Source organism: Eulemur rufifrons, chromosome 25 (genome assembly GCF_041146395.1).
Source record: "Eulemur rufifrons isolate Redbay chromosome 25, OSU_ERuf_1, whole genome shotgun sequence".
Lineage (NCBI taxonomy): Eukaryota > Metazoa > Chordata > Mammalia > Primates > Lemuridae > Eulemur > Eulemur rufifrons.
In genome coordinates this window covers 2,652,643-2,667,330 of record NC_091007.1, presented here as the reverse complement: position 1 = coordinate 2,667,330, position 14,688 = coordinate 2,652,643, and the positions used below count along the sequence as shown (strand labels likewise).

General features: G+C 37.8%; 1 protein-coding gene across 1 annotated transcript in view; it reads left to right on the top strand.

Annotated features, from left to right (window-relative positions):
* The window catches only part of KIN (Kin17 DNA and RNA binding protein), a 28,094-nt gene extending 13,406 nt beyond the window's left edge, over window positions 1-14,688 (top strand). Inside the window, exons 8-13 of the mRNA XM_069458760.1 lie at window positions 2,875-3,004; window positions 4,897-4,947; window positions 7,807-7,875; window positions 8,623-8,722; window positions 10,599-10,699; window positions 14,539-14,688. Coding sequence (XP_069314861.1) covers window positions 2,875-3,004; window positions 4,897-4,947; window positions 7,807-7,875; window positions 8,623-8,722; window positions 10,599-10,699; window positions 14,539-14,601 — 514 coding nt within the window. The 3' untranslated portion in view covers window positions 14,602-14,688. The remainder of the gene's footprint in view (window positions 1-2,874; window positions 3,005-4,896; window positions 4,948-7,806; window positions 7,876-8,622; window positions 8,723-10,598; window positions 10,700-14,538) is intronic.

The window sequence follows — 14,688 nt, the reverse complement described above, 5'->3', positions numbered from 1 at the left end:
ACTATAAAACTGTTTATTTTCCTATCATACCCCGCTTATCACAGTTTAAGTATTAGCTGGGTGTACGTTTTTCTTTTACCCTCTGTATTGTGGTTTTCTGAGACTAGAGACTAAGTAATCAGCCTCTCTCCTAAGCACCCAGTGCAGTGCAAATGCTGTAGTAGCTACTTCCCTTCCCTTCTAGATGGTGTAGTGCAGAGCTGGGGTCAGCAAACCTGTTCTGTAACGGACCATATAGTAAATAGTTGAGGCTGTTTTCACCTTATGTCTTTGTCACAACCACTTAAATCTGCTATCATAGTGAGAGCAGCCACAGACAACAATACGTAAATGAATGGACCATGGCTGTGTTCCAATGAAATCTTATTTCCAAAAGCAGGTAGCAAGCTAGAGCCAAATCCTGGTATAGTGTGTAGTCAGGTAGTTCTATCTGCTTTTCATGTTATCTTCTGCAATTCTTGTATATTCTTTCACCAAATCTTTATTCACTGTTCGTGATGTGCAATGCATTCAGTTTTGTTATGGAGGTTAAAAAAGATGAGTAAGACAAGATACTCAAATACTAGTATCTACTGGAATTTACTTTTAAACTGGGTGATGTTATCTATTTTACATAGTGTTTAACATGTTGTTTGTTTAAGATCTAAGTTTTTTCTGTTCATTTATAGGTGGGTGCTTATTTGCATGATTGAGTGGCTAGGAGGATTGGAGGACAGGCTGAGTCAGCAGCATATATCAGCTTCAAAATGACTTGCCCGATGTCTTAACTTTGATCAAAATAGTATTTCAAAACTAACACCTTCATTAGGTATCATTAAGAAATTGGTTAATTGGGTTCTACATAACGGTATATTTGGAAAGAATTTTCTAATAAGAGAGTGATGTGACCTGGAGGACAGGCTCAAATCCATCATAACACACATCATTGCAGTTTTAGGCCCTGTGCATTTCTCTCCATTCGCTTTCATTATTTGCTACTCCTAGGCGTAGATAAGGGTTAAGATTGGTGCCAGTGGGCCCAGATCACTCACCCTTGTATTATTTAATAGTTTTCTATGGCTGCTGTAACAAATTACCACAAACCACAAAAATGGTTTTGTGGCTTAAAACCACAAAAAATGTGTTCTGACTTCTGGAAAGCAGAAACATAGGACTATTTAAGAAGATTTACCTTCCATTTCCAATCTGTTAATATTCACTTCTTGCTTTGCTTTTAACCCCATCCTACCCCTGTCTCAGTCTCTTGCCCCTCTAATAAAATTCTTGATAACACAAGCAAAAGGACCTTTTTAAACTTTAAATTTTAAATCCTACCGTGTCTGTGTCTGTGTCTGTGTCCGTGTCGTGTCCTGTCCTGTCCTGTCCGTCTTGTCTTGTCTTGTCTTGTCTATTCTTTTCTTTTCTTTTCTCTTCTCTTCTTCTGTTCCAGGATCTCTGTTGCCTAGGCTGGAACTCCTGGGCTCAAGCAATCCTCCTGCCTCAGCCTCCCACCTAGCTAGGACTATAGGCGTGCACCACCATGCCAGGCTACTTTTTTGTAGACATGAGGTCTCGCTATGCTGCCCAGGCTGGTCTCAAACTCCTGGCTTCAAGTGATCCTCCTGCTTCTTGTTTCCCAAAGCACTGGAATTACAGGTGTGAGGCACCACGCCCAGCCTTTTTTATTAAAGCCTCCTAGTGTCAGCATCTATAAGATGACTTCTGATTTTTTCACATACTACTATACCTGTTATACCTCCTGCCCTTTGCACTCCCTCTGTGCTAAACTGTGGTTTCCTAAATGTGCTATGGGAGGCGGGGGGGGGGGGTCTCACTTGTTCTTACCTTTGCTTCTACTGTTCCCTCTTCCTGGAATGCCCTTCCATATCTGCTGTCCTGCTATATTGTGAGATCCTGCTGGGCTATTCTGGTCATCTTTTTATCCCCATTGCTTATTGCATTCTAAACATTTAATAATGCTGAATACATTTTCTTGATAGAAAATCTCTTATTCAGTCTAGTTTTATTTCTTTTATGTGTTTGGTAAAATATATATGATATCAAATTGGCCATTTTAACCATTTTTAAGTGTACAGTTCAGTGGAATTAAGTGAATTCACACTGTTGTACATCCATCAGCACCATCCATCTCCAGGACTTTTTCATCTTCCCCAACTGAAACTCAGGTCAGGTACAGTGGCTCACACCTGTAATCCTAGCACTCTGGGAGGCTGAGGCGGGAGGATCTCTTGAGGCCAGGAGTTCCAGAACAACGTGAGCAAAATCGAGACCTCGTCTCTACCAAAAATAGAAAAAATTAGCCGGGCGTGGTGGTGTGCACCTGTAGTCCCAGCTACTCGGGAGGCTGAGGCAGGAAGATCACTTGAGCCCAGGAGTTTGAGGTTGCTGTGAGCTAGGCTGACGCCACGGCATTCTAGCCCAGGCAAGAGAGCGAAACTCTGCCTCAAAAAAAAAGAAAAAAACAATATCATTTAATCCTTGCATTTGAGTTAGGAGTTGGATCATGTTATTATTTCCATTTATAGATGACGATTTGAGGCTTGGAAAAGTGAATTAATCAAGGTCCTAATAAAAGTAGCCTCAAACTCTGACCTGCCCAACATGGAAGCCTAGACTATCGTCACTCTGCTATACTGACAATAGTAGCACTAACAGAAAGGGTTAGAAGGTTCAGGGAGTTGAAGACAGGACAGTTTCAATGTTCTGTTAGTGCTGGTGATCCCGTACAAGATGCAACAGGTCCTTCATTGTTTTGACTAATCTGCTGTAAGTTAATCATGTAAAAAATTTATTCTGTATTGTGAATTTTGCACGTTATAAAGCATTTGTCTCTGTATGGTTCTTGTTAGCAAGCATGTGTTTTCTTTTCATCAGTTCTTTGGGGCCAAGTGCACTGAAGACGGTAGGGAGTGCAGCATCAGTGAAACGAAAAGAATCTCCCCAGAGCTCGGCTCAGTCCAAGGAAAAGAAGAAAAAGAAATCCGCACTGGATGAGATCATGGAGGTACAGTTTGTGAGCTATTCATGGGCCCTTTAGCAATTCCAGGAATGATGTAATTCAAACCCAAGGAAAGTTAAATAGCTTCACCAATTACTAGATTGCTACAGACTTAGAAAAATTTTCATATATGGTTTAGGGAATAGGAGCCTAGCTGCTGTTCCATCAGAACAGAGTTGGACCCCGCCTCTCCGCCTCCCCGCCAGTGGGTTTATTTTCTTGCTTCAAGTGCTGTCTTTGAAACTTTCCATGCAATGATGTCAGCAGAGTTCGGTTAGATATTGGGGTCCTCCACTGGTGGCCTCTCTCCTCCAGCTCCAGTACTCTCCTGTTGCCGCAGAATCCCTCTCACCACCCCCTAGCCAGCAAGATAAAGCTCTGACATCTTTTTAATTTGATCTATACTGATAGCTAACTTTATATGATGAGTCATTGAAAATATATGATTATCTGGATTCAGGGCCAAACTTTGGCTCTAAATCTACCCACAACTCTGGAGTAATTCTGCAGAAGGTTCTTAAGGTACTCCTAAGTATTCCTTTCTCCCTTCTAACACGTAGCCTTACCTCATCAATAAATTAAGTGGGCGAGGAGAAGAGGAAGTCTAGAAGAAGAGAAAGAAAAAATGGATACAAGAAGCTAACTTTTTTTGCTTTAATATCATTTCCTCTGTCCCCCCATCTCTTTTCTTCATTCTGAAAGGATAGGAAGTAACTGTTTGGTCTTCTCTGTTACCAGCCCTCACACCACACAGGGCAGTCTAAAAAGCTTAAAGTATAATATAAGATGAACACGCTATGAAATCTTGTCGTTTCATTATTCAATCAATATTGAGTCGCTGTTATGTGCTGGGCATTGTGCAAGGTGCGGGATCTGTGTAGCAGGGACAAAAACGCAGTCCCTGTTTGTCATGGGCTTTCATTCTAGTGAGGGAGCCATTCAGTTAGCAAGTGAAGCAGTAAATGATGACAAAATGCTAAGGAGGTGAGGAGCTGAGGGGACCTTGCAAGGTGCTAGGCAGGAAGCATCAAGCTTGGGAAGGAAAGGCCACGTGACTAGAGTGCAGTGCATGGTGGCAGTGCGTGAGGCTGGAGAGAGCAGAGGGGACAACATCACAGGGGTCTTACCGGCCATGGCAGGGATTTTTTTTAAATTTAATTCAAAGTAAAATGGAAAGTCTGATCTACCTTTGAATATTATGCATACTAAGTGCATACTAAATTGAGAACAATGCTTGTTCATATTGGAAAGCTGAAGGATTTAAAATGAGGTTTAGAACCAACCAAAGAATTAGATTGTTGATCCCATCAAAAGCTGGCACTTAGGGTTAACTGTAAGCAGTTGAGAAAGAAAAAGTTGAGATATATCATCACAATGGCCAGACGGCGCTTTTTTCTTTTGGTCACTCTTATTTGTATCTCTCGGTGGTATTGTTCTTCCCCTTTCATTCATGAGCTTTATTATCATTTTCAAACAGGGACCCTCGTGTTTGCCATCAGACTGTATTCCTAACTTTACTGTGCAAAATTGGTGCATGTGTTAGTTTTTACGTGAATACGTAGCCTGTTTTCTGACAGTCAAAGCAGGCCAGGGTGGGGTGGCGCTGGCCGATGGTCTTGCAGTATTGGCTGAATAGGGGTGGTTTTTGTTTGCTTTCTGATCAGTTGACTTGCTTTATCACATATTTTTTAAAATCCAAGGTTTTTTTTAAAAAATCCAAAACTAATTACAAATAATGTTTATTTGTATTTATCAGAGCCTGCAAATTAGCAAATTATATCATTAGTCTTCTGTGAAGTATGTGCCTTATAGTGTTATTTTGCTAAATAGAATAGTATTTTGAAGTAAACTGAGGATTTTAAAGAGATAATTTCAAGAATGTCTTCTGTGTTCTACAGATTGAGGAGGAGAAGAAAAGAGCTGCCCGAACAGATTACTGGCTACAGCCTGTGAGTATCCAATTGGAGTTTAAGTCGTAAACTTATCTTTAAGTGAATGGTTTAAATAGCATTTGATATGAATAACTAAATTTCTCAAACATATGTCACTTACGTAGATAGAGTTAGTTATAATTTATAATGACTTTTCTTTCTCTTGGATCTTTAATTTTAATTTGGTGACAGCTATGTTGGAGGATTACTTCATGTTTATAGGCCAGTTATGTTCCACAAGTTTAGTGCTAAATTTGTGTATGGACATCTTGAATTTGAGCCTGGAATTTTCAATTTTTGCTGTAAGACAAAATGTTGTTTTCAGAAATGGGATTAAAAGGTAGAATTGTAATGCTGTAGTATTGGTTTTTAATTTATTGCTTATTGAACTTAGAATATCTATTTAGGTACTTTGTAGAAAAAGCAGGTTTTAATTTTACAAACTCAAGGAAATTTTATTTTTTGTTGCTTATTATTTAAAAGAATAAGTTAAAATTGTTTTTAAGCATTTAATAGTTTTTAAAATTACTATTTATTGATGTTCTATTTTGGACATACTGAGATGAGAAATTTTCATAAAACCTTTGGAATCCCTTAGTTATTCTTAAAGAAGCTGGTTTGAGCAGTAATAGGGGAGTGTAAAAATAATATATCATTTCGATAATTTCTGATTTGAGCAATAAAATTGAAAGTTGAGAAGTCCAGGATTCTAATTCAAGTCTTCATAGTCATTCTTCTACTAGCGTGAAAATAATTTAGTTTCCATGTTTTAGTTTATCTTCTTACACAGAGGGAAGCATTTCCACAGGTGATCACCTGAAGAATCATGAAATAGGTTATCTAAGATGAAAACACTTGCTGTATGAAATAGAAAATAAGCACTCTGTATGAATTATTTTAGTTAATTCTCATAAGAGCCCTATAAGGTCATTACTGTTATTGTTGCCATTTAATAGGCAAAAAACTGGGGCATAAGGTAGAATAATTTCCCCAAGGTCATCTGGTAAGTGGTAAGTGAGGATTTCCCTGGCAGTCAGATTCCGTAGGCTGTGCTGCCTTCTCCTGTGCGTTAGGCAGCCTGACGTCCTGCTCTGCGAGGTCTGGGCCCTTGTGGACTCAGGGATATCTCATGGGATAGAAAAATCTAGTTTTTGTACTTACAAGGTTAGTACAGGAAGGACCTGTAGGCAAGAAACCATCTTGTGAATTATTTTGATTTGTTTTCCCTGTTAGAGTAGCTGGTGTTTGAATACTAATAGTTTCATATATTGTTTATTAAAATGTAATCAAGAATTTTTCTTAAAGTGGTAGTTCTTAATCAGAGAATAATTCAAAATTTCTTAGAGAGTTTTTTTTTTGTTTTTTTTTTTTAATTACATGTGCTTCAGTACTAACTACCACTGTCCAGTGTCCTGGGGTGAAATGCAGATTTTCACTCACCTGTTAAGTGATTCCAATGTGTGCCCTTGGCTAAGAACCATTGGTTTAAAGGAAAAAGAAAACCAACAAAAAGTGAAAAAATGGCAAAGCATTCCAAGTTTTAGCTAACCCAAAAGTTTCCTTCCCATTGACAGTACTTTCAATTAAACCTTATTTTCTCTTTGATAATTTTGTCTGATAGTAAATTCATACTTATTTATAGTTCCTCTTCCGGAGTGTTTTGTTGCAAGTGAGGATCAGCCAGTAATGCTCTGAGGCCTCAGCGGGTCCCTTATTTTGAAATGGGCAGGATGTGTGTGAAAATAACCAGCAATGCACAGGGATGGGCTTGGAGGGCTTTCTTTCCTAAACTCAGAAAAGAAGTATTTTGAGCAGATTGATTGTGGGCAAGGGTCAATAGGTACAATGATGTAATAAATTATCTTCCATTAGAGTGTGAACCTGTGTATCATGAGGGCTTTGAGAAGTTTAGCCCAGAAATATTATGGCTTAATCAGATAAGTTGTTGTGGCATTAATTAGCTTCATTTAGAAAGTCTTAGAATAGAGGCTTAAGAGAAGACCATTCAAATTTTCCCTTAACCATATCTTTTGACTATTAAATATTCTTTCCCAAAAGTTCTTACTAAATTTTTGCTAACTAATTTTAAGCATGGCTTTATGAAATACTTGTGCCCATCTCTTTGATATATTCACTTGAAGTAGCAAATGTAGAATCACTGCAGCGAATATAGCAGTAAGTTGGGGAATTTAATTTTCATTTTTAGCATTTAGACAGCTAATCCAAACCAGGAAAACAATGCTAACGAAGCAAAGTCAGAATCCGTTAATATGAAATAAGCCCAGATTTCCCTCCCATTTGAGAATTAGATGCTCAGAAGAACGATACTTTTAGCTGGAGCTAATCTGGAGGGATCACATTTGTATCAAAAATTCAAAGCAACCTAATGAGAGAAGAAGACTGGGACGAGTGCCCTGCGTAAGCTCAAAGGCTCGCTCACTTCCGTGCAGTTGCCAGTGAGGCTCTTGCAACCTGAGTTCATCGGCAGTGAACACCGACAGTGTCGTATCCTTGGCACTTTCCACTTCCTAAGTGGAGAGAAAGAAGCTGTCTGTGAAAGACATGAATTAGTAGAGTTGAGATTTACAGATAAAATTATGTCAAGAAACCTTCACTGTGGAAATCAGCCATTTTGTATATCTTTTTTTTCCTCTTGGTAACCATGTTGAACCTAAAGAGGAAGAAGGATTAAAAGAACACTGAGAAAATAAGGAAATGTTTTGCCATCGTTGGGAAGGCTTAGAACTCTGTAATTTCTTATTTAGCAGAAAAATTACATTTTACTATGGTTTTTGGTGAACATAAAGGAAGAAGCAAATTAGAAAGGATCGTTTATGTCTTTCCTTTCTTCTTTATTTTTTTGTTGTTATTTTCTAGGAAATCATCGTAAAAATTATAACCAAAAAACTGGGTGACAAATATCACAAGAAAAAGGGTATTGTTAAGGTAAGGACATGCGGTTATGAATGGAATTTGTGAAAAAAGCTATGGGTAATGCAGGGAAGCTATTTTGGTGTTTCTTGAAAATCAAGTCCTAGTAGCAGAAGTATTGTCTAAAGTTCTTGATTATTCCATACAATGGAGGCTGAATTCATGATTGTTGGAGAAATGTTTCTTTTCCGACCAGAGTTGGTCTGTTTTCTTACTGGGAAAGTAACAGGTATGAAGTCCCATCAGCAGCTCTTAAAAAACTCGGCGTGAATGCCTTGTTAATCAGTAAAATACATTCTTTTTGAATGAAGGGGCAGTATAATTATACCTCCCAGAGGTCCTGACTTTTGGCTGCTCTGAGATTATAAATTTTTTATCAACATTCCAGTCTTTCTCTCCCTTTTGCTTTTCCCAAATATAGTTTGATTCTAGCACCCAGCCTCATGCATGCCTAGACTGCTATTCTACTGTACTTGAAAATAGGCAAAATTACCCTTGTTGCTAGACTTCTTACAGTCTTATTCTAAGATCACCAGTCTCTTACTCTTTCCAGATGAAAGCTTAACTAAGCTTTGAACTGAGTTCTTTATCGAGAACCAAAGACTGAGAAGTCGTATGTGGAATGTAGAAAATAGTGTCATCTATAGAACGAGTCACTCTTATTTCTGATTGGAATTTCACTTGTTTTTGTTTTATATACTTTTATCCTTTTAAATGAGTGTTCACATATTTTGTTATAAAAGTATTCATTTTGCATGACAGGAAGTCATTGACAAATACACAGCTGTGGTGAAGATGATTGATTCTGGAGACAAGCTGAAACTTGACCAGACTCATTTAGAGACAGTAATTCCAGCACCAGGTAAATCTGTTTGCAGACCATTTAATACATGTGCTGTCAAAATGGGCGATCCCACTCTTGAAACTGTAGGTTTTTTTTTTTGTTTGTTTGTTTTTTACATTACTTGATGGTGATAGATCTGTTTCCATTTCAGAAATATTAACTGCCAATATAACTCTTCCCCATTTGACATCAGATGACGTACTAGTTTACTAGTCTTCTGATCAAGCTATTTGGTGGCATAAATGGATTTTCTCTTCCTAGAATGCATATTTTTTCTGAAGCAAACCCAGACATATATGGGTAGAATTAATCATATTAGGCTTATTATTACAAGTTGAATATATTTTATCCCAAATGCCTGGGTCTAAAAATGTTTCAGATTTTGGAGATCTTTGGATTTTGGAATATTTGCATACATATAATTGGATATCTTGGGGATGGGAACCCAAGTCTTAACATGAAATTCATTTATGTTTTATATACACTTTATACACATAGCCTGAAGGTAATTTTACATAATATTTTTAATAATTTTGTACATGAAACAATTTTAAATGTGTTTTGACTCCAACTTGTCACATAAGGTCAGATGTGGAATTTTCCTTTTTTTATAGACAGGTCTTACTCTGTTGCCCAGGCTGGAGTGTTGTGGTGTAATCATAGCTTGCTGAAGCCTTGAACTCCTGGGCTCAAGCGATCCTCTCGAGTAGCTGGGACTACAGGTGCATGTGACCACACCCAGCTAATTAAAAAAAATTTTTTTTTTTTAGAGATGGGGGTCTCACTATGTTGCCCAGGCTGATCTCAAACTCCTGGCCTTAAGAGACCCTTCTGCCTCGGCCTCCCAGAGTGCTGGGATTACAGGCGTGAGCCACCACACTTGGCCAAATATAAATATAAATGTGTTCTTTTTTTTTGGTCTGGCTTCTTTCACTCAGCATAATTGTTTTGGATTCATCCATGTTGCATGTATCTACTGTTTATTCTTTTTTTATTTCTGAGTATTGTGTCATTGTGTGGATGGACAGCAGTCCCCCCATCTACTGGGGATGCCTTCCAAGACCCCCAGTGGATATCTGAAACCGTAGATAGTACTAAACGCCATGTATACTATGATTTTTCCTACACATACATACCTATGATAAAATTAAATGTATAAACTAAGTACAGTAAGAGATTAACAATAATAATGAAATAAAACAATTATAACAATATACTATAATAGAAGTTATATGAATATGATTCTCTCTCTCCCTCTCTCTCAAAATATCTTATTGTACTGTACTCACCTATTTTTAGACCATGGTTGACCAAAGGTAACCGAAACTGCGGATGAGAGGGGACTACTGTACCAGAGTTTGTCCAGTCTCCTCTTGATGGACATTTGAGTTATTTGCAGTTTTTGGCTGTTAAAAAAAAAAACTGCTGTGAACATTCATGTTCAAGTCTTTGTGTGGATATATGATTACTTTTCCCTTGTGGTAAACACTTAGAATGAGCTCAGTCATATGGTAGGCGTAAGCTTAAATTTTTATAAAATTGCCAAGCCATCTTATGAATTTTAAAAAGAGACAAATTAAGCTCAATTTTCTCTGATTTCTTCCGGACTCGGAACATTTTCCCCAAGTAACTTATACTTCTTGCAATCTAAAATTAAAACATATCCCTTTAACAAATAAGTGAAAAAGATGAGGAGTCTTAAAATGTTAGAGTAATGAAAGTCTACAAACTACACTTTAAAATACTCTTCTTAAATGATTAAGAACTTGTATTAGTAAGGAAAAGGTTTCATTTTTCATTATGTTCATTCAGTGGAATGCATTTTGCTATAACAAGGTAGAAGAAAAATGTAGACATTTCTTTGCACTAAGATTTATATTCTTTCCTATTGTAGGAAAAAGAATTCTAGTTTTAAATGGAGGTTACAGAGGAAATGAAGGTACCCTAGAGTCCATCAATGAGAAGACTTTTTCAGCTACTATAGTCATTGAAACTGTAAGTTTGTTTACACAAAGACAGAAATTTCAAAATGCTTTCAAAATGTGCCATAGTTTTTGTTTTGTTTTGTTTTGTTTTTTAATTGGACTGGTCTTTGTTTTATTTTAGAATCTGGGTTTTTTGTGTGCTTTCTCTCCCATTTGGAAATCTGTCATCTTATTTTCTCCAATGATTCTGCCATTGCTAAAGCATTTTATTTTCTGATCACAAAAGAAATGTGTGCTCATTGTATAAGACCTGAAAAATATAATTTAATAGAAATAATTTTTTAAATTTTCCATAGTCCCCCAGCCTGACAATAACCCCCATTAATATTTTGGTTTGTTCTTTTCCAGTCTTTGTGTTTTATAAAATTGTATACAGCATGTACAGTTTTCTTTCCTGACTTCCTCCCTCTACATTTAATATAAAATTCAGTTTGACACAGTAAAGTTAGTGGGGGGAAGTGTAGTCGTAGTTAATGGGAAGAGAGCCACAGAGATCAACCATTTTTTTGAATGTCCCGCCCTCTTCCATAAAGGATTTAAGGTAGCAGAGATCAATACAGCAATTTAAATAGCTCTGACATATAAGTAAAGTTGGGGGTTTTTTTGAGGGCTTGCTCTGTTGCCCAGGCTAGAGTACAGTGTTGTTGTTTAGTGCAGTGGCATTGTTATAGCTCACTGCAACCTCAAACTCTTGGGCTCAAGGAATCCTCCTGTCTCAGCTTCCTGAGTAGCTGGGACTACAGAGGCACACCACCACACCAGCTAATCTTTCTGTTTTTCATGGAGACTGGATCTCACTTTGTTGCCCAGGCTGGTCTTGAACTTCTGACCTCAAGTGATCCTCTGGCCTCAGCCTCCCAAAGTGCTAGGGTTACCAATGTGAGCTACCATGCGTGGCCTAAATAAAATTGTTTATTGACTTAGAACTGATAGTTCTCTGACAGGTCTGTGAGTATGGCCCAAGATGTCTTCAGAAGGAAGATTCTTTTTAGGACTCTGAACTCCTACACTATATAACTTTACCACGAAATAAAAGATTTTTTCATCTCCAGCACAGTCAGTTTTAGTATTTTGTGGGGGTAACAGACCCCTTGGAGAGGGTGATGAAAGTCTGGAGTCTCTCCACAACATTGCAGGCAATTGCCAAAGTTTTTATGTTCTCTTAGGCCTTCATATCACAGGCCCCCTAAGCCCACGGACCTGTTGGAGAGTATGTGTCTCAGGAAGGTTTTCTGGAAAGACCAGTCAGGTCCTTATTGGAGAGAATTCACATTTCAGTAAATTAAGCAATGTTTTCCTGTGTCTGACAGTACTAACCTAGAAACTGTCACTCACCAACTTAAACTATAAGGGAAAAAAGGAAAAGGGACTCTTACCTGGTATTGAGGAATTTATCAGTCTGACTAAATTAACAGATTTTTGTTTTTTTTAAATAAGTCCGTAAGTTTTTCTCTCTGACTCGATCAGTAGAAGGTGATGGGAAATCCAGTGTTTCCTTGCCAGATTGATGATCCTTCCCCTTTAAACTTCCTGGTACTATCACATGGATGTCCTGTTTCATGTTTCATCTAAGGGAAACACAAAACAACTAATTACTACTGAGGATGTGTTAATTCCACCCTGGTATCTTTGTGCACAGTTTGCATGGTATTCTTCAGGAGCTAGTTTTGTACCTCCTTCACTCTAAACCCAGTTTCATCTTCTTTTCTGATGCTTTAATTGCTTACAGGACTGTACAAGGTAGAACTTACGAGCAAATCCACATGAAAAGCCTTTCTGTTTCATTGCAAAGCAACTTGTACTTCTGGAAGAGGAAATCCACCTACTAATTTTTTATTTTTTCTCTTTTCAACCTGCCTCATTTAAAAAAAAAAAAACAATCTGTGTTTGTATGTGCATGTGTTTGTCTGTCTGTTACGTCTCCCTATTTTCTTTGAATCATTTGAACTTTTCAAGTGGTTTCTCCTCTTTTTATCATTTCTGACATCTTACATTTTAGTGTCAGTTACCATATTTGAAATTTACACATTTATTAAGTAGATTTTTAGCTATTTGTTATTTATTTAGCTATTGATTTTTAGCTAATAAGTGTTCCTAAACAGCCTCAGCTTTTTAGCTGTTTGTCTAATAAACCAAAATGTTTGGCTCATGTCTTATTCTCCAGATAATTCAGTTATTATCAGAAAAGTGTAATTGGCCATAGAGCGTTAAACATAATAATGAAGAATTTAACCTCGTCATGCTTTATCTGGGAATTTATTTCCTTTAAATACAACCATTATTATATATTAAAAGAATGACAATTTTTGGCCGGGCACGGTGGCTCACGCCTGTAATCCTAGCACTCTGGGAGGCCGAGGCGGGTGGATCGCTCGAGGTCAGGAGTTCGAGACCAGCCTGAGCAAGAGTGAGACCCCGTCTCTACTAAAAATAGAAAGAAATTATATGGACAACTAAAATATATATATACAAAAAATTAGCCGGGCATAGTGGTGCATGCCTGTAGTCCCAGCTACTCGGGAGGCTGAGGCAGGAGGATCGCTTGAGCCCAGGAGTTTGAGGTTGCTGTGAGCTAGGCTGAAGCCACGGCACTCACTCTAGCCCGGGCAACAGAGTGAGACTCTGTCTCAAAAAAAAAAAATAAAATAAAATAAAAAAAAAAAAAAAGAATGACAATTTTAAAAAGCAATTTTAAGGGAAGTTATGAATCTTAGTCTAGGGTTAGTGTCTTCATCATCATCATCATGTTATATTTTGTAAGAGAAACAACTTTCAAGCTTTAAATGAAAGATTTAATAATAATGAGTTGAAAGTTATTGAGCTCATACTCATATTAAATTCTAGGTATTGTTCTAAGCACTCTATATGTTTTAACTCCAACAACCCAATAATACAGGCACTACTATTAACCCTGCTGGGGGATAACCAGGCACAGAGAGGATTAGGAGACTGAAGCTCAGAGAGTTTAAGTCACTTGCTGAAAATGAGATTTGAACTTGGGGAGTCTGGGTCCAGAGCCCATATTCTTAGCCTGTGTGTTCCCAGATTATATCCATTTTTGTGACAGATAATGTTTTTCATTAATTATTTTCCTCCTTCTCTGTTTGTTGGATATGAAGGAAAGAAGAAAATAAATTTGCAGTTGGACTCATTTTCTATAATATATTACCACTGTAACAATCACAGCTAAACTAGACACACGTGTTAAAGTATCTGTATGGCTTACAATAACGATATTTGCTATTAAAAAAAAAAAGAAACCCCAAAATGGATAGTGACACAATTATGATAGAAGTTAACTTCTCATTCTAAGAGTCCAAAATGGTTATTCTTGATCGGGGAATGGCTCTCTTCTAAGTGGTGATTTGTGAGTCCAGGGTCCTTTCAGCTGGTGGCTCTACCGTCTTCAGCAAGTGGCATCTCCAGCTGCCATGTGTGTGCTTCCATCGGGCACGAGGATTGTGTGGAGGGAAAGCCCGCCTGGGCCATCGCTGCTGTCCCTCCGTGCTCTGGAGCCCCATCCGTGGCCACAGCTAACCAGGGGGGCTGGGAAATGTAGCTGTGTAGCCAGGAAGCAGAGGGGCTACTGAACAGCTCGGGAGCCTCTGCCCCCCCCCCCCAGTATCTATTGATAACACGCTGTATCATTGAAGAAAATGTGGTTTTAATAGGTCTTAATGAGAATGCCATAGATTATTTTTAAAATTCATAGACGTATAGAAGTGTTAACTACCTTTATGGTGTTTTAGGGATATGGAAAAAGTAAATTTGTATCTATAAGTGTGATGTCATTTTTTTTTTTTCAGTACATGTGTGTTTAACCTCTTCTTAAATTATTTTAATTTGCAGGGCCCTTTAAAAGGACGCAGAGTTGAAGGAATTCAATATGAAGACATTTCTAAACTTGCCTGAGTTTAAAAATCTGTCAACAACACATTAAAATCCTAAAACATCAAATTGGTGTTCGCCAAGGCATTATGAGACTCTACTGTGTTAGGG